This window comes from Taudactylus pleione, unplaced genomic scaffold (assembly GCF_031769625.1).
Source record: "Taudactylus pleione unplaced genomic scaffold, aTauple2 ptg000309l, whole genome shotgun sequence".
NCBI lineage: Eukaryota > Metazoa > Chordata > Amphibia > Anura > Myobatrachidae > Taudactylus > Taudactylus pleione.
This window is the reverse complement of record NW_028284710.1, coordinates 8,865,274-8,885,527: the sequence shown is the minus strand read 5'-3', so window position 1 is coordinate 8,885,527 and position 20,254 is coordinate 8,865,274. Positions and strand designations below refer to the sequence as shown.

Sequence of the window (20,254 nt, the reverse complement as noted above, 5' to 3'; positions counted from 1 at the left end):
TTGCTCACACAATAAACTTGGTGGTGGAGAATTTTCTGAAAAGCGACAGGGGCATGCAGGAGACGCTTTGGGTGGCCCAAAAAATTTCTGGCCACTTTCACCATTCAGCGACTGCGTGCCGAAGACTGGAGCACCAGCAAACTTGAACCTGCCCCGCCATCACCTGAAGCAAGAGGTTGTGACTCGGTGGAACTCAACCCTCTATATGCTTCAGAGGATGGAGGAGCAGCAAAAGGCCATTCAAGCCTATACATCCACCTATGACATAGGCAAAGGAGGGGTTATGCACCTGACTCAAGTGCAGTGGAGAATGATTTCCGTGTTGTGCAAGGTTCTCCAGCCCTTCGAACTTGCCACACGTGAAGTCAGTTCAGACACTGCCAGCTTGAGTCAGATCATTCCCCTCATCAGGCTTTTGCAGAAGCAGCTGGAGAAAGTGAAGGAGGAGCTAAGACGGAGCGATTCCACTCGGCATGTGGGACTTGTGGATGAAGCCCTTCATTCGCTTTGCCAGGATTCCAGGGTGGTCAATCTGTTGAAATCAGACCACTACATTTTGGCCACCGTGCTCGATCCTAGGTTTAAAGCCTCTGTGGTGTCTCTCTTTCCAGCTGACACAAGCCTGCAGAGGTGCAAAGACCTGCTGGTGAAAACACTGTCAGCTGAAGCGGAACGTGACAGGCCAATAGCTCCTTCTTCATTTTCTCCCGCAACTGGGGCTGCCAGGAAAAAACTTAGGTATCCTAAGCAACCTGCTGGTGGTGATGTGGGGCAGGCAGGACCAAGTTTGGACATCTGGTCTGGACTGAAGGACCTGGCAACAATTTCTGACATGTCTACTGTCACTGCATATGATACTGTCACCATTGACAGAATGGTGGAGGATTACATCGGTGACAGCATCCAAGTAGGCATGTCAGACAGTCCATACCTGTACTGGCAGGAAAAAGAGGCAATTTGGAGGCCCCTGTACAAACTGGCTCTATTTTACCTGAGTTGCCCCCCTCCAGTGTGTACTCCTAAAGAGTGTTTAGTGCAGCCGGGAACCTTGTAAGCGAAAGGCGTAGGAGGTTGCTTCCACAAAATGTGGAGAAGATGATGTTCATAAAAATGAATTATCAACTCTTCCAGGGAGACCAGCCTCCAGAATGTACAGAGGGACCTGTGGTGGTGGATTCCAGCGGGGACGAATTAATACTCTGTGAGGATGAGGATGTACATCTTGCCTCCGTAGAGCCAGTTTGTGCAGGGACAGATTAATTGCCAGCTTGTTTTGTGGGGGCCCAAACGAACCAATCATTTCAGCCACAGTCGTGTGGCAGACGCTGGCGCTGAAATGATTGGTTTGTTAAAGTGTGCATGTCCTGGTTATACAACATAAGGGTTGGTGGGAAGGCCCAAGGACAATTCCAACTTGCACCTCTTTTTTTTCTTTGCATTATGTACTGTTTGGGGCCTAGTTATTTAAACTGCCATCCTGTCTGCCACTGCAGTGTCACTCCTAGATGGGCCACGTGTTTGTACCGCCCACTCGTATCGCTTAGCATAGTCATCCAGCTACCTCGGTGCAACCTTTTGGACATAAAAACACTATGGTAGGTGTGAGGTGTTCAGAATAGACTGGAAATGAGTGGAAATTAAGGTTATTGAGGTTAATAATAGCATAGGAGCAGAAAAACCCACAAATTCTGTGATTTTAGCTGTTTTTATGCTTTTTTTCAAGAAAATACAGATCCAAAACACAAAACCCAGAACCCAAAACATGGAAGTGTGGTTTTGGCAAAACCAATCCAGATCCAAAACACGAAGAAAGATCCAGATCCAAAACCAAAGCACAAAAAGTGGCCGGTGCACTCCCCTAGTTATAAGAAACAGTATGAAACATCCTGGACTATTACTTTATTGGTATACATGGTAAAGTGAAATATGTGCTGCACAAATGCCGATATACACGTCGGTACGCCGCCAAGCAATAAAACAAGAGACCTTGCACATGCAGGAACCAGGATACCTCACCCCCAGCCCCTAACCCAATCAGAACAGGGGGCGGACCCACGCACCCCTAACCCAATCAGAACAGGAGGCAGACCCACGCACCACTATAAACCAACGACACCCACCAGACTGAGTATCCACACCCCCAGAGGAAGGCCAATTCGGCCGAAATGCGTTGGGACCCACCCACATCTCCAATCACATGAGCAGGACACGACAAGTACCATCCAGCAGCCCCAGCCCACGGCATCACGTGACCGGGACTTCCGGACGCCTACCCGGAAGAGAAGGAGGAACGCAGGCCAGCGGTCCCAGCACCACCAGTTAGAGGGAAGGAAGGTCCCTCCTGCGACTAACCCACAAAAGGAAAGCCGTGGCCAGACTGAACCAACCAGCCGATACCCAGGCAGCCCAGTGTGCCCAACGATCCGGCCGCATCAGGCACGTCGTTTGCAGCCCACACTGCAGGGAAGCCGGCATACCACCCCAGCTGATAACAATCCAGTGCCACATCCGAAAAAGGCACCCCGGAACTGAGGCAATCTGCAAAGGTACTTGATCAACTTCTGCCGAGACGGATTCACACTCTGTCCTCCCCCCTGTTCTGTTCTATTCTACTCTACAAACTATCTACAGACTTGTGCATTAACAACCACCACCATCATTTACAGTAACTATTCCTGGTCTCTATACCCATAACTTTTCTTCAACTTTTTTCAACACTTTTTCTATATCCCACCTGTGCACTAATCCGGATCCTGCATATCCCCTGTTTTTCACCACTAATTACTGACTTTATCATTTCTATACGCATGCCAACAACCACCACAGCACTGCGGGTGCCGCATCCTGCTGTCCACTGCCAACCAGGCATTTATGTTCCTTTGTTAATACTTTATTCTGACCATACTCAAATTGTACCATTCAGAATGTATTCTTATTTGTATTTTTTTTATATGTGTGTAACACTGTGACTTTAATTCAGGCACATAACGTTTATACTGTATTGCATTAATAAATTGTATCATATAACCTGTGCACCGGCCTGATTTATACACGCTAAGCATTCAGCACACCATCTAGGGGTTGAGCGCGGTAGCCACTTCCTTCTATTGTATTCCAAGAGGACGAGGCACCTCTGTCCTACTCGCGGTACACCCCGCAACAACTAGTATCACTTATCCAGTGCGCAAGGGACCCATTACTCGTACGTATCTATGCAAACTTTGATCATAAAGTACTATAGCCAGTATATTAAGAAAAGAGGGGGGCAGTGTGCAGTCCGGGCCCCCTCCTCTCTAGCCGGCAACACATTACTTAACACTAGCAGACTCTGGTGCTGTTCCAGAGTCTACTGTGCATGTGCAGGTATCCGGGGAAATGGAGCGGCAGCCATTTTCCTAGCAATGTTTTCCAACTGTACATGTGCAAAACACTGGGAAAATGACCACCGCACCATTCTCCCAGTGATTTGTGCTGCAACCTCTGAGAGGTAAGTATGGAAAAAATGGGTGCAGGGTTTGTGGTGTGGGTCCCCCTGGGACTCAGGGGCCCATGTGCACCGCATACCCTGCACCCATTATATATATGCCACTGACTGTAGCTCACATTTTAGTTTTAGTAGTCCTTTAATCTATAGACCTTTGTATTTTGTAATAGAAAATAGAAAATTTGCTCATAAAAATAATATATACAAAAGTTCAGATTGATCTTACTCTGCCATGTAGCTTTTCATTTAGCTTTCGGTCACGTTGTTCACTCCTCTTCACTTTTAACCATTGTACCAAAGGTTTAATGGTTAATCCCTGTTTAAAATTGACATAAAAAATTACAGATTTTATTTATGAGAGAGAATTAAAACAAATGGGCAGAAAACATATATTATTTACTTTTTGAATTCAAGGATCAAAAAGTTTGTCAGATTAAGGGCCTGATTCACCACTGTGCGCAATATTGCATACGCACGCAGTTCAACTGCGATAGTATGCTAATTCATAGCGATTGCAATGCCGCCGCAGCACATCGTAAGGAAGCCCACTTTACCTTACGCACATCCGTAATATTTAAAAAGACTGCGAAAACATTGGTACAATCGAGTACCATCGCAGCCTCGCTCACAATTACACATGCCGTGACCTTACTCAGGAATTGCTAACTTCAGGCTGCGTATGGCATCGCAGTGGATAATTAATGCACGCATCTGCAACGGTGTTTAAACTCACTGGCACGCCTGCATTTCTCTGAAGGTTACCTTCCTGTCGATCACTCTGTGATGGGTCTGCGTAGTCGCTGCAATTGCAGTCCCGAACGTGCAGTACACAACAATTGTGTGCGTATAAGCAACTTCGTTCCTTGCTGAATCAGGCCCTAAGCTTTCACAGAAAGTAGTTATTTGCAGTAGCACTGGATATATTAAAGCAGACACTGGGCTGATGCCAATTATTTTTGTGTAAATCACACATTTCTGTATTGGCACATGTGCACAAAAAATCATACATATCAAAATGTTTGCGCATCATAGATGGGGCTGGGCAAGTCTATGCAGTACACTAGTAGTGTAGTGGGGGGCTGATGATAAGATATACATAGTTTTGATACAATTCCCTTAATAAGCCAATTCATTGACATTTTTATTTTGTGTACAAATAAAGTAAAGTTTTGGTATTTGCTACTAACACTGCCAAGTAGCAGGTCTATGCTATCATGAGACAGTTGAAATGAATGCACCCTTGCACACTTGATGTACTGTATGCTCGATTCAGTATTACTGCCTCTGAGTTGGACACATCTTGAGATATGAATGACTTAAACACATAGGGACAGATGTAATAAGCTCTGGAAAGTGATAAATTGGACAGTGAAAAACTACCAGCCAATCAGCTACTAACTGTCATTTTTTTAAAAACAGGGGTTTATTTACTAAGCCTTGGATAGAGATAAAGTGAACATAGATAAAGTACCAGCCAACCAGCTGCTGTCATTTTTCAAACACAGCCTGTGACATGGCAGTTAAGAGCTGATTGGCTGGTACTTTATCTCTGTTCACTTTAACTCCATCCAAGGCTTAGTCAATAGACCCCACAGCCTGTAATATGACAGTTAGGGGATAAATGGCTGGTAGTTTATTACTCTGCAATTTATCACTTTCCAGAGCTTAGTACATCTCACCCACAGTGAGTATGTGTTTTCTGCATACATTATGAGCATTAATAATTCCAACTCTAAATTAGTCCTGTTATATTCTGAATAAAATATGTTCCAGTCAATTAGGAACATTGGACAATAACCCATATAGAATTTGCATTTATTTTGTGCAAGTGTAGGACGTCTAAGCTGTAAATGTAGTTATTAAAACAACTGACATACCTGAAATATGACTGTAAAGTACACAACAATTATAGTTGTGCTGACAAACAAATTCCTTGCTTTTACTTTGTTGGCATCTAATAAAACGACTAAAGCAAAGGCAACAGCACCCCGCAGTCCACCGTATGACATCACAACTTGATCTATTATTTCCAGCTGTGCCATTCTAAAACGATTTAAAACCCATGTTTGCACAACAACACCTAAGAGAAAACACAACATAATTGTTAGTTTATATCATTGAATGTATGAGCCCAATGTTCTTATATGATTTGGACTTTACCACTTAAATAAATTGCAATAACAGTAAATTTCCTGCTTCTGCCTATGGGATTGGAATGAAATTGCATGCAAACTTGCGTTTCATTTTATGGCTAATTTACAAAGTGCAAAATGGCAGAGAAGTACTACAGAATTGTATATGGGAGCACTGGGGCCCTGATTCAGAGCCGGACGCTCTGAATCAGGGTGTTTTTTTTTTTAGAGCGGCCAGGATGATGGTCGCGATGGTCAAGACCATTGCGGCCATCGGGCTTGCGACGAGACCCTAGTGAGCCGGAAGCATGGGAACGCCTCCATTTGTGAAGCCACCCCCACGCCACGCCTCCAAAATGGTGCGAGCTGTCGATCAAAATCGACAGCCGCCCCCTTTTGGTGCGGAGTTCCCGTCGCCAGCCGGGTCTCACGCATGCACACGTTGGAGCCGGCTCCAGCGTGTGCATGCGCAGTGGCCTTACATCGACCCGCTCGCGAGCGCATAGTGCTTGCGAGCGGGTCTGAATCAGGCCCTGTATACCTTCTTTTGTCTCTTGCTTTGTAGAGCAGTGCAAAAACCTGATTACATATTGTGGAACAAGATTATTAAAATGAGAATGAGATAAATGAATGTTGGGGTGTTCCTTTCTTGGGTGCGGCCTGCCCTTCCATGCTTAATGTATGCACTTGGGCTTATTTCATAAGATGGTACAATCTATACTGACTAATTAGATCAGCTGCTTTGTATGGTTAGAGCATACTTGCCCACTCTACTGGAATGGCCAGGAGGCACTCCCCACCACCCGGAAAAAGTGGGCAAGTCTCCCGCACCCCACTCCATTAGTCTGCGGTCCACCTAAATCCACTCACACTCCTCGCTGCCACCCGCTTAAAGTGCATAAGTGGGGGGTCCAGGGGGCCCAAGATGTGATTTGCGCAGGTTTTCTTTATGAGACTGAGGGATGCAGTAAGGCATTTAATGCCATCTGTAGTAAATGCTGGATGTTATATATGGCGGTCACTATTATTGCCTGTAGTATATGGCGGTTGCTAATGCTTTTTGTAGTAAATGATGGTCACTAATGCTGTCTGTATTATACTGTATGGCAGTCGCTAATGCTGTCTGCAGTATATGACGGTCACTAATACTGTCTGTATTATATGTGACGGTCAATAATATTGCTTGTAGTATATGGTAGTCTATAATGCTGTCTGTAGCATATGGCAGTCACTAATACTGTTTGTAGTACATTTAGGTCATTAATGCTGTCTGTAGTATATATAGGTCACTAATGCAGTCTGTAGTATATGGCAGCAGAGCCGGATTAAGGGAGAGACACAGGAGGCATGTGCTCTGGGACCCCTCTCTGAGGGATCACCTCCACGATTTGATTACAGCTGCAGTGCAACAGGACTGCACTGCGAGCTGGAGAAGAGGAGAGGTAGGTGGGGCTATACAATACTGTACAGTCAGATACAGCAGTATGGGAGAGAGGAGAGTAGTAGCTGCAGACAGTGTACCCAGAGTGTTGAGGACTATCCCCCCTTGCATGGCAGAGCTGCGCGCTCCAGAAAAGGGGACATGACCTAATAAAAAGTGGGCTGGATTTCATGGGATATCCCTCCAGGGGAGTGCCCAGCATCCCCGGTAATGCTGGGCTGCAGTGTCGGCTCCTCCTCTGTGGCAGGAGCCGAGTGCTGCAGGAGAATATCACAGTGGAGCACCCTGCTCCTGTCACTGAGGAGGAGCCGACATTATCAGGGAGAGTCGGCAAGTATGACACATGTACACATACATACAGTTACACACACACACACCCTAAAACAGTAGCAATCTATTAGCAATCTCCCTGGATCCCTGAAGAGTCTACCAAACTGCCTGATTGCACCCTACACGCATTATGTAGCAGTTATATACACTACTTGGAACTATAGAGATATATACAATCAGATGAGATCATTGCCTTGCATTGGTTAAAAGTTACAATGATCCCTATGACTACTGTACATGAATTTTCAAAATAAAGTTAGTCATGACCATTTATATGGAACCACTTCTGAACATATATAATTCCACTTTACCGCCGCGCTCATAGGTGTTGTTTTCACAATTTTCCTGAAATGCTTTTTCAAAAGTAGGCAAGTATGGCATGTGTGTGACTGTATGTATGTGTAATGTCTATATGTGTTGGACTATGGGCTTGATTTTGAGTTGGGAATATAAAACCTTGTTAAACTGCAGGTGGGGCAGATATAAAATGTGCAGAGAGATTTAGATTTGGTAGGGGGGCGTCCAATGTAAAATCTAAATTGCAGTGTAACAATAAAGCTGTCCAGCATTTGTGGGCTTCATGTAACAGTAGCCAGTATTTACAGTACCACGTTTGATTTGTCCAAATACACAGTTACCTACTCTTTCTTGTTTTATTCCCAACTCAAAATCAGGCCTTATATGTGTGACAGTATGTATGTACAGTGGGCCTGATTCAGACCCGCTCGCAAGTGCTATGTGCTAGCAAGTGGGTTGATGGACGGGCAGTGCACACGTGCCACGTGTGCACTGCACGTGCGCAAGCCCCGGAGCGAGCGAGAAATCACTCGCTTCGGGGCTTGCAACAAAACGGGGCGGCTGTCGATGTTGATCGACAGCTCACCCCGTTTTGTAGGCTCGGAGGGGGGGTTGCTTGGCCAAACGCAGGTGTTCCCAAAGGAACGCCTGCCGTTTGAGGGCGGCCCTACTGACATCACTGGTGATGTCAGTAGTTGAGCTTCCTGCTCTATTAGAGCAGTGAGCTCACTGGGGCTTGCGGGAACGAGACCCTACCACAAGGGTCTTGTCGCAAGCCCGATGGTCGCGACCACCGCGACCATCACCTGGCCGCTCGGAAAAGCTGTGGGTGGTCAACCACAGCTTAGCGAGCGGCCAGGAGGCCGGCTCCAAAAACACCCAAAAAAACACCCTGATTCAGAGCGAGCACTGTGAAAGAGCGTCTGGCTCTGAATCAGGGCCTGTATGTGTATAGGTGTGTGCAAGTACTGTATGTACGTACAGCACAGGTATAGATGTGTGACTACTGTATGTATGTATGCATACCCCGAAACATCTCAATTTTGAAGGCACAGTCCTGCTCTTCAAGTACTGTCCCACATGGGGGCTGCAGTGTCCTGTGTGGAGGAAAGGTATGGAGGGGACACTCACCTGCTGTGCACACGATGCTTGGAGTAGCTAGCAGCTAGGGAAGTGATGTTCATGCCTCCAGTGTAAAAATGAAATGGGGGTGTGATGTGTGACCCTTTTCATGTGCATGCCGAAGGATTGTGAATGAGAACCCGTACACTGCACCCCAAATGTTGCGATTTAGGGCCCCCCAGTCTTAAGTGCCCCAGGCCCCCCAAAGTCTTAATCCAGCCCTTTATGGTGGTTACTAATACTGTCTGTACCAGGCTTGCCTACCCTCCCGATTTGGTCGGGAGCCTCCCGAATATCGGGTGCCGCTCCCGACCCCCCGGAAAGGCAGGCAAGCCTTATGGCTGCTGCCTACCCCCCCAGACTGCTAGCAAAAACCCCCGCTGCCGGGGGGCCCGATGACGCGATTTGCGCTGAATCGCGTCATCGTGGCTCCGCCCCCTGCTTCACAATGCCTTTTTTCCGGCATTGTGAAGAGGGGGCGGGGCCACGATGACGCAATCGTGCAGTCATGCCCCAGCCCCGCCCCCAAAATGGCATCATAGCCCGGCCACGCCCCCCACACAATGCAGGCATTCAGCTCCCTCCCGGAAGGAGGGAGCTGAATGTCGGCAAGTATGGTCTGTACTATATGTTGGTCATGTACAGTAGATAGAAGGTGACTACTATCCACTGTGATGGGGAAAAAGGCACCATGATAAGTCATTGCCCTGGGTGACAGAAAGGCTAGCTTCACACCTCAACGAAGGCACCAAAGATCAGCCACGTTCTGCTAGCCTCTGCATGAGAGTGAAGGGTAGGGTTTAATGGCACTGTGGTGGGTTAATGCTTCTGGGGGGATCTATTGCCATGGGGAAAAATTATTTATTGACACTGAGAGACAGGGTTAATAAATGGTGTTTTCTTAGCTACAGTAGATAAGTCAGGTGGTGTAGGTTGCCAAATAGTGTAGTTTAAAGGTGTTTTTGGAGATGATTTATGGGTTTAGGGGCCTATTCATCATACCTAAAAATTCTCTGGAGGTGATTAGGTTTAGAACTCGCATGGAGTTCTACCTAATTACCGGAGGAATTCATCATTCCTCCTCTCCATAACTATCTATTCCTTAAAGCTGTAATTTTTGCGATGACAGCTTTTCGGGAAATAGATAGTTTTCCCTATCTACACTAATTTACCGCAGCTGGAATCTGTGCTGCACATGCGCTGTTACATCTGTAAAACCAGCGCATGTGCAGCACTGCCTACAGATGCGGTAATTGTGTTTCCCCCTTCCCCCTCCGCATACTTCTCCCCGTCCCCGCACTTACCTGCCCGCTGCAGCACCTCTGGCTCCGTCTTGCTGTTCTGACACATGGTCTCCCTGCAGCACACAATACAGTTTAGATTAAAGATTTAGATTTTTTTTTCTAAACTTTATTGTGTTCTGCCTGGAGAACACGTCTCAGAACATCCACTGGAGCCAGAGGACAGACCAGAGCACCGTAGGGAGACACCGGTGTACCTCACCAGACAGAAGCAGGTAAGTGTTACCTGCTATTCGCCACCTCACAGTGGCGGATAGTAACTCCATCAAATTCCGAAAATACATAATTTTCAGAATTTGATGAATACCATAATTTCCATATCCCATACTAATGTATGGGGAGTGTGGAAATTAACGCAGGGGGACTTAACCAGGAGATATCAGTGATATCTCCTGTGTTAAGTCTCTTCATGAATACTAAAATAACGGTAATTAAGGAAAATGTCATTAAAAGTTATTTTAGTGTTGATGAATAGGCCCCTTAGTCTCTAGGCAGTCATAGTTCTGCCTCTTTTTCTGCTGGCTTTCCCCTTCTCTATTCCCGTTTTGTGTCTTTTTTGTCGGCTTTATTTTTGGAGGAAAAGGCCAGCAGGACAAGTTCCAGCTTACTAAAGTCTGGGGGTGCACTCCCCTTCAATTTACAGGGTAGGCTGTTTTAACCCTACTGGGATCTGCAGCACTTCTCACCCGAGTAGGCTTGCTTAAAAAGGGATATAGTAGTTGGGCCTTGCAAGCTTATTATCCCACATTTGCATTGATAAAGGATAGTTGGCCCTTTCAAGTTGCAGTGCAATTTCAATAAGATGAGTGGGGCGCAGCATATCTGGCCGTTCTTTCTTCTGCCATCATACATTTATTATAAATAAAGCTAACCATTATGATTATATTATACTAGAGATGTGCGCCGACCCCCCTGTTTTGGTTTTGATTTTGGATCTGTATCTCCCCTGGCTTTGGATCTGGATCTGGTTTTGGATTTTTTCCCTTGGTGTTTTCTCTTTGTTTTTGGATCTGTATTTTTTCCAAAAAATTATATAAACAGCTTTGTGTGTGCGTAATTGCGTATCAGCCACACCACCAGTGTAAAAATAAAAACTATTTTTTACTGTGTACACCACCAATGTGAAAATAAAAACAATTGTTTTGGTGTGTGCATGTTAGCCTGCCACACCACCAGTGTGAAAACAAAAACAATTTTTTGTGTGTGCGTGTTAGCCTGCCACACCTCCAGTGTGAAAATAAAAAAAAAATTGTGTGTGTGTGTGTTAGCCACACCACAAGTGTGAAAATAAAAATAATTTTTTGTGTGTGCGTGTTAGCCACACCACCAATGAAAAAATAAAAACAATTTTTTGTGTGTGCGTGTTAGCCACACCACCAATGAAAAAATGAAAACAATTTTTTCTGTGTGCGTGTTAGCCACACCACCAATGAAAAAATTAAAACAATTTTTTGTGTGTGCGTGTGGCTGTTAGCCACACGCACACACAAAAAATTGTTTTTATTTTTTGTTAGCCACACTACCAGTGAAAAAATAAAAACAATTTTTTTGTGTGTGCGTGTTAGCCACACCACCAGTGTGAAAATAAAAACAATTTTTTTGTGTGTGTGTGGTTGGTTGTGTGCATTAGCCGCAATTTAGCTGCGCTATAATTGCTTTGTGACACTGCTGTAAGACCACAGTGAGTATGGAGGACAGTCACATGACAGGAGAGCAGGATCCACATACCAATCTGCCGGCAGCAGTCATGATGACGATGCAAGGCCGTCAACGTCACCTATGAAGGCCGATGTACCAGGGCTTAAGTCAGGCCAAAAAATCAGGCTAAAAAAATCAACTTTTACCCTGTTAAAAAAAAAAGATCTAAAGCTAAGTTAGTTTTAGAAAAACCAAAAATTGGCAATATACCATTCACTACACAAAGTGGCAAGAAAAGGATAAGGCCTTGGCCTTTAGTTATGACTGGTGGTTCTAGTTGTGATGATTTAAGCCCTTCTACTTGTAGAAGTGGTCAAAAAAAAATTAAGTGGGGTGAAGACGTTATGGACAAGGTGCCCCTTCAGAGCTGGAGCCCGGCGGCAGGCGCCTCCATTGTCTCCCATAGTTCTGCCTCTGCCAGATATCCCCCCTTTCCCCCCAACTGTAATATTCATAGACTCTCTGTCACTAACAACCCTTCTGAACCCCTGATATTGCATGTGGTTGATAAGTAGTGGAACATTAGTTAAACTAAACATGTTCATAAAAGAAACTGTAAACAGACCGGGTAAGAGTGGGCAATATGTGGCCCTCAAACTGCTGTTGAACTAACTATCCCAGCATGCCCTGCAACAGTTTTAGCATGGCCAAATAGCAAAACTGTGGCTTGGCATGCTGGGATGTGTAGTTCTACAGCATCTGGATTGCTGCTTATTGCCCACGCCATCATAAATCATCCAAAACAATCTAACTAACATCCCATGAAGTGCTACCCCAATCACAAGTTCATAGACCTACAGTATGTGTTATATAGACGCTAGGATTCCAAGTGGCTCAAGATTGTTGTGGGGACTGGATTGGATTTCAGTAGATAAATAAAGGGTACATTTTCTGCATAATGTGTTCTCATATTTACTTTAGTATTTATGGAAACTAACAACAATGATTTCATAGACATATATTCACATATAAATCCAAAATAATAATATTTCTTTGCAAACCATTTCATGTTTTATTCTCTATTGACTTTGTTGTGGATTTACACAGATCATAATGGAGTTAGTAGCTACCACGTTTATTTTAGTTGGCAACAATATATAGTGGAGATTATAAAACACTCATAATACTTTGACCTAAAGACTAGTACAAGGTTAACTTGAGCAGTTTGACGTAATAAATAACTGCAGCATTCTGTAGCATAAACCACTATGGCCACTATTTATCAAATACTGCCCTATCTATTAAAGGGTCACCCTTGCTGGCAAAAAAGATTTGTTGACAATACATAAGCTTCCCCACATAAAGCATGAATAAGCCTTATAAATGAGTATCCTGGAAATCTGCATAAAATTTGGGAAAAAAATCTTATTCTGCTAGCAGTGAAAGAGATTGTCAGTACTATGATGGTGCCAAATACAAGTGATGTAATACAATAAGTTCCCCTCAGCAACAGCCCTGTTTCAAGAAGGATTAATGATATGGCCACCGATGTCGAACACCAACTTTGTGACACAGAAATAGTGAGTTTTACATGCAAATTGACGAACCCACATTAAGATATAATGGAGCACTGTTGCTAGCATATGTACTTTGCATCTATAGCAGGGGTTCCCAACCACAGTCCTCAAGGCACACTAACAGTCCAGGTTTTAGGGACAGCCATACATGAGCACAAGTGACTTAATTAGTACCTCAGTTATTTTGATTTAACCATCTGTGCACAATTATGGATATCACTAAAACCAGGACTGTTAGTGTGCTTTGAGGACCGAGGTTGGGAATCACTAATCTATAGTATTGAAGAAATTACAGAAGAACTGTTATTCGTTAGAACACTAATCACAGATTCAAAAGGTTTGTCTATATTTCAAGTTGTGCTAAGTTTCTCGAGGGAAAAAAATTTCCCTTAAGAAATGTTATTACATGTGCAACGGATGGTGCTCCAGCAATGGATGGCTGTGATCTTGGTTTCAATACACATTTAAAAAATACAGTAGCATGTCATGGCTGTTCATTTCTTTAAACACTGCCAGCATTTGGTTGTAAAGCAGGGATGTAGTTATGAGACCGGCGGCTGCGATGCTGCCGGTCTTAATACCGACAGGGGGGGGGCGGAGTATACTTACCCGACCCCTGTCGGGATACTAATCATCAGGATGCCACTGTCGGCATTCTGACAGGCAGCATCATGATAACCGGCATTACATACCAATTCCGTAAAGCATCCTAGAGACCTTTTGCATGAAAATATGCATTATGTCAACAGTCATCTGTTAATAGAATTAGGGCTTCCCCATTGAATGAATGTTTGTTCTGATTACTGTGTCAAGTAGATGAGGAAAATGTTGAACGTCTACTTTTGCACACAGGAGTGAGGTGGCAATTGTTTGTGACGTTTCAACAACCTTTTTGATACAGTCCTTGAGTTTCTTCAGGGTTGATCCAGCAGATATCTTTACCAAATTGAATGTAGTAAATAACAAACTACAAGGTGAGAACATTTTTATCAAGGCCAAAGGAATACTGTAATTTCTGCATTAATTGCCAAGCTGGTCCTACTCCATAGCAATCATTGTTGTCAAGAGCTTTATCAATTTCTTAGTCTTCGCAAACTAGTATAGATTTCAAATGATGCTGGATTTAAAAAAAAAAAAATACTTTTTCCGACATCTATGGAGTAGCACACACAGTTGTGTGTTCTCCAGTGCCTGTGTCCTTCACCATCTCCTGATTCACGCATTACGGGGCCAGAGTATACTCACACGGTGCCGGAAGACTAGGAGCCTCTGCTGGACTGAGTTTCAGGGAGATTTGCGGTCTCCTGAGCCTGCTCTGTGGCATTTTCTCTGGCGGGGCCTGTAGCCGCGGTGCATCACGTGGGACGCCAGGAGGCTCTGTGTCCTAGTGTGGTGCGGCTGCACATTGCACATTGCTCTGCTCTCCCTCCTGCAGGCAGCGGCTGATCCTGATCCTGCCCAGTGTCTGTGGTTCCTACTTGCCATCCTAACTGCCTGTCTGGGGGCCCATCTCTCCTAGGTGCTGTGTGCACTGACTGCCGCCATTTTGTTTGCTGGGGCATATGCAAAGCCCTTGGCTTACACTCTCCTGGTTTCCTCTGCTCAGTCTCTAAGGATATTTGTATTATTATAATTTTATTTAATTATTAATATATTATACTGCCTGTTGCTATGGGGAAAACTAGAGCATTATCTCTCTCAAGAACACAGCAGCCTCCACCAGTGGATGAACAGGGAAGTGGATCTGCCCCTGCGTCCCCACCAGCTACTATAATGTCAATAGACTCTCCTGCAGCCACCCTGCAAAGTGTGTTAGTTGCAGTTACAGCCAGTGCCTTAGGCGTAATAACGTCAGATTTGTGGGGCTGCCATAGAAGGAGGAGGGGTTGTCTCCTGAGGAGTATCTCAAGAAATGGCTGCTAGAAACATATGGTAAAGCGGCCTTTAATTCACACTTTGCAGTGGAGCAGGCTCATCTTGTACCGACCAGAGCATTGCCCCCTGGAGCACCTCCGCATACTTTTATTGCCAAGTTCCTCTATTATCAAGATTGGGATGCTGTGATACGGCTGAATCACACTAAAGGTCCTATGGAATGTAACGGCTCTCGGATTTCAGTGTTTTCTGATTTCTCTATGGAGGTCCAGAAAGAGAGAGCACAGTTTCTTCTAGTTAAACGTCGTCTGCGGGACCTTAATCTTCCATACGCCATGCTATTTCAAACTTCCAAACTGTGGGTAGTTGCAGACGGTGAAACTAAATTCTTTTTCACCCCACGTGAGACTGCTGTCTGGTTGGATCGTCGGGCACCGGCCAGGAGGCCACTAGTAAATGACTGATCCTGCATTATGTTTTCAGTTTCAGGTGCACGTAAAATATTTTATATCTATACTTTTCTAGGGGCCCTGTTTACTACAATAAGCATTAAAATACAGATTGTAGTGTGTTATTACAGGCTGAATTCGCATTGCAAATTCAGGCAATATCAGAGGGATTTATTGCGATAAAGCTCTGTCCCTGCGAATACCCTCCGCAGCCTTATCACTGTATTTTTAGGAAAAAATACAGTGACAAGGTGCCGTGCATGCGCCGGCCGGCCGCCGCTACACCCCTGCGATCGGGACCCCCCACGACCAATCTCCCCCACGCGCAACATTGTAATTATTCTTTATATGGTGCTTGTCTCCACAGTGTTGCTCATATATACCTAAACATTAGTCACACACGTATGGAATAAGACTGAGCCTATGTCTCCAATTGGAGACATAGGCTCAGTCTTATTCCATACGTGTGTTCTGAGACAAGCAATGTGGATAAACCACAGACAGAAAATATAGAACACTGCTGTTCTGTAAAAGATCTAATTAACATATCAGACGACACAGTATTTAGAGTGCTCTAATTTAATACCAAGAGTACATGCACAAGTATTGGGCTATAAGGGATCTATTAATTAAGAATATAATTATGCTAAACATTCTTAGCAATATAGAACAGCGTTTAGTGAATACATTTAACACAGGGTTAATTACATGTTGATACTAACAACAATGAGTACAATAAATAGATGGTAAAGCTAGCTTTATCCTATATCAACTGTACAACACACTCACAGGCAGGATAAAATTGCTGAGAAACGAAGTCTGAAACAGTTATAACATTCACCATATAAATGCATCCGAATACTTGAATAAGTTTGAGGATAGATAAGCACCCTGTTTGATATGTAATTTTGTTAGTAAAGTTAAGGGTTAAAAGCTGGAGGGGGGTGCGGTTAGTTATTGGTCATTTGAGGAGTATAAGCCTATGGTAGGATTTCTGGGAGGGCTTAGAGGTCCCATATAAATAGTCTGGGGAAGGGAGCCATCTTCCTCTTTCCAGTTTATTCAACCAGGCTGGCTAAGTGTCATTTATATATTATATTTAATCTGCCTGTCTTTCCCTTGCCCATCTGCATTTTACACCTCATTTATCTACCCTTTTCTTACACCCTCTCTAGCTCCTGTCAGTATTTCTTTTATTGTTTATCTATTTTGCTTCCTTTTAGACTCTGTTCCACATTTTCCTCCTCCCTCCCCTGCTTTTGTGTTCATCCATCCCCTGTCCCCTGCCAGTATCTTCTCAGCCATGCCCAGCCGTTCAGCCGCCCCCCACCCCCCGCCCGCCCGCCGCCTTATGGAAGCTCCCAGGCCTCTCGCCCTGCGGCCCCCTCGTCCCCTTCCAGTACCCCCCTCAGTTACTCCAAGGCCCCGCCGTTCAGCCAACGCCCTCCCCCCCGCCGCCTCTCACCACAGTGGCTTCCTCTTAGCGGGGCGCGCCCTGCTATAGGCCGCGACCACGCGCCTGTCTGCGCTCCCGCACATGGCCCAGATCATGACCGTCTGGCTCTCTGGCGGCGCCGCGAGTAGCTCAGGTGGCCACAGCCCCCCGTCCCAGCACCGCAGATCACGGCCAGCCCGCTCCCTGCGCCGGCGGTTGGCCCCGGCCACAGGGTCACGGCAGCCATTTTATATATTTTCGGCCTACGCAGGGAGCCCTGCTTGGTCCTGTTCCCCCCTTCATCTGCCCCCTCTGCTCCAGGAGCAGGGCCCCCCCCAGCACTCCCCGCTGTTCTTTAGTAACAGGGTTTTCCAAGGCCCCAGGTGCCCCACCCAGCAATCTTTCCCCTGTTGTTTGCCGGCACCCAGGGGCGGGAGTTATACCCCTTCGCCCCGTTTTTGGCTCAGCAGTAGGACAGGTCCCCATATTTATACACCACCACACTACACGCAGAATGCCCTTGAAATATACTGCCCCTTACCATCCTGCCCCTTCCGTGTACCATCGTGTACCGTGTACCCCCTGCTGCAACTCCAGACCCTAACCCCCTTTTACAAGATTTTTGCACCTTACTATCAGGTTTTTTCACCCCTTTTCCCTGCCTCAGGCCCCCCCACCTGCATATTCCCAAACTACACATATGCTGCAACCCCCCCTTCTGTCCCCCCTGCCTTCCCCGCAATCTGCCCACGCCACCCATTGCCCCCCCTGTCCCCCATTCCGCAGGCACAGTTGCTGTGCGGTCCAATTCACCAGTTACTGTTTCAAGCCCCCAGGTAGGAGTTTCTGATCTTTCCAGTTGCGTTATCGAGGTCCAGCAGATGGATGATGCAGTGGTATCAGCGAGTCAAATCGTGGTGGGCGCACCATGCAGCGAGGGACAGTTGGCGAACGCTCAGGAGGAAATGTCTGGTCCTTCGGCGGCAATTTCTGGTGAGCATGGTTTTTCTACATTTCGCAGCACACATTTATCTTCCACTGATTCTAGCGATTCTTCGAGTTCATCTGATAGGCCGCGCAATCTCAAGCGTTACTTTGCGCAAAAAAAATAAAATAAATAAATAATAATAATAAATAAATAAATAAAAATTAAGGCAAAGCGGGGGAGCCATAAGAGGTCTAACACAGTGTCGGCAACTAAGGTGCCGGATGCATCGGGAGATTAGGTTCACTGCGCGAATATGGCTATCCTTAAGGGTTTAAGTTCTAAATTTAGGGAGCAGATCAAGAAGAGTAAATTTGTGCATATGTTTGCGGTTGCGGATTACGCAAGTAGGTCTTTGGATCGGACTTAGTCAGCTGGGGTAGTTGCGGAGGCGACATGTCGTTCTTACCAGAATTCGGTGGCGCGTGTATATGTTTTTGCGGCACGCCCCTTAAATCCAGGCCTGGGGAGTATTATGAATGTGCTAAAATACATGCACATGGTACACGGCTTAAACTAGTCAGCTAAAGGTACTGCTTGGCGGCAATACGACGCATTTAGGACACAGCAGGAGGGGGTGGCAGTATTTTCATTCGGTTTCAAGGACGTCGAGGTTTGGCTTGCAGTCAATCAACTGCCTAACGCGCCTGCAGATTCCTCGGCTGGTCTGAAGCAGCCTTTTCTGATCCGCCCTGGATCTGCGGGCATCAGTTGCGTGCCGTGCTGCGCGTGTAATAACACGCAGCATCATGAGGGGCAGGCTGTGGATATTGGCATATCTGCATGCTCTGCGGGAGTGGTCACCCAGCCAAGATGTGCAGGGGGTCTGCGGCGCAGGAACAGGTTGAGGAGAATAGGGCAACGAGCATCGCGGAGGTGTTCAATGAAGCGCCGTTTCTGAGTAATTTGGGGGTTTTGAGGAGTCGGTTGGGTCGTTATCCCCTTGGGGAGGAAGCAGCCTTTTTTTGGGGGGGCAAGGTTTTGGTGTGGGTTGGTGTTTACCTTTGACATGGGCGATATCTGGGTTTTCTAGGAAGATTCTGAAATCAGCGCATGTCCATCTGGAAGTCGTTAGGTGTACGGTGGAGGCGGAAGCCAGGTTAGGGCGCATGTGCGGCCACCTTTTTGCATCCCCCCCCTTTTCTGAAAGTTTAGGTGCACCGCCTTTAAGGCGGCACCGTAGAGGGAACCGAGTAGATTTGGGTTGATACAGCATCTCTCTTGCCCAGATAGAAGGGTTGGGCTCCCACGCATGATGCCCATCAGATTGTCGTGTCGTTTGCCAATCTGTTTATAAAAAAAAAAAAAAAAAAACGCCCTGGAGATAGTACAAGGTTTCGGGGGGAGGGCGCACACCGTGGGCGGATCTGGTCAATTACATTATACTAAGCATGGGCAAGCTAGTTGCTGCTAATAAGCTTTATGCGCTAGCAGGTTTAAGGTTTAATAAGGTGGTTATTAAGCAGGTATTGATCTTATGCTAATTACATAGGTTTAAGACAAATTAGCTGGCCAGGGGGCGTTGCATTTCTATTCAGGCGCTTGCATATCTCGTGAATTTGTCCAGTTGCTCAGGCAGGGTGCTTTAATAATGTTCGCCCTCCAGGTGGCGGGCACCGGTTTATCCTTGCTAATCTAACCCCCTTTGTCCAGGTGGCAGTTTATGAGGGTGTTTCAGAATTATCTTATTGCTTTAGGTATAGCTACGGAGCTTTGCAGGACTCATTAATTTAGTTAGGGGCAGCAGCTTGCGCAGCGTGGACAGGTGTTTCAGTCGACTTATTAAAAACAGTTAGGGTGGTGAGGTCGTATTTAAAGGAGGATAAGTTGCACTAGGTAGTTGCGCTCCTTGCGAGTTTGTTGGGAAACCTAGGGGCCTTATGCCTACTGCCGCTAGGGATTCTGAAAGGATTTTCAGCTTTTGCCCTCAAAGAGGTTTTGCTGTTTTTCATCTTCAGATGGGTCACCCAACTATTTTGTTTCCCTTTCCTTGGGGTTAAATTGTTGTTGTTATTATTACATACCAATTTCTGTCTGTATTAAATTCCAATATCTGTCTGTATAAATGCCAATTTATGTCTACGTGAACTCTCGGACAGGTTTGTCCGGGAATGCTAATTGTCGGGTGTGGGTAAATTCCTATTTTTTACTGGGCTAGCCAGCACCCCTTGGATTTGCAGGTCCAATT

At 45.7% G+C, this 20,254-nt stretch overlaps 1 protein-coding gene across 1 annotated transcript in view; it reads right to left on the bottom strand.

Moving 5' to 3' along the window:
- Positions 1–20,254, bottom strand: part of LOC148511403 (sodium/hydrogen exchanger 3-like) — a 184,073-nt gene that overhangs the window by 93,348 nt on the left and 70,471 nt on the right. Inside the window, exons 6-7 of the mRNA XM_088442279.1 lie at positions 5,362–5,564; positions 3,711–3,800 (exon numbers count right to left, since the gene is read on the bottom strand). Coding sequence (XP_088298405.1) covers positions 3,711–3,800; positions 5,362–5,564 — 293 coding nt within the window. The remainder of the gene's footprint in view (positions 1–3,710; positions 3,801–5,361; positions 5,565–20,254) is intronic.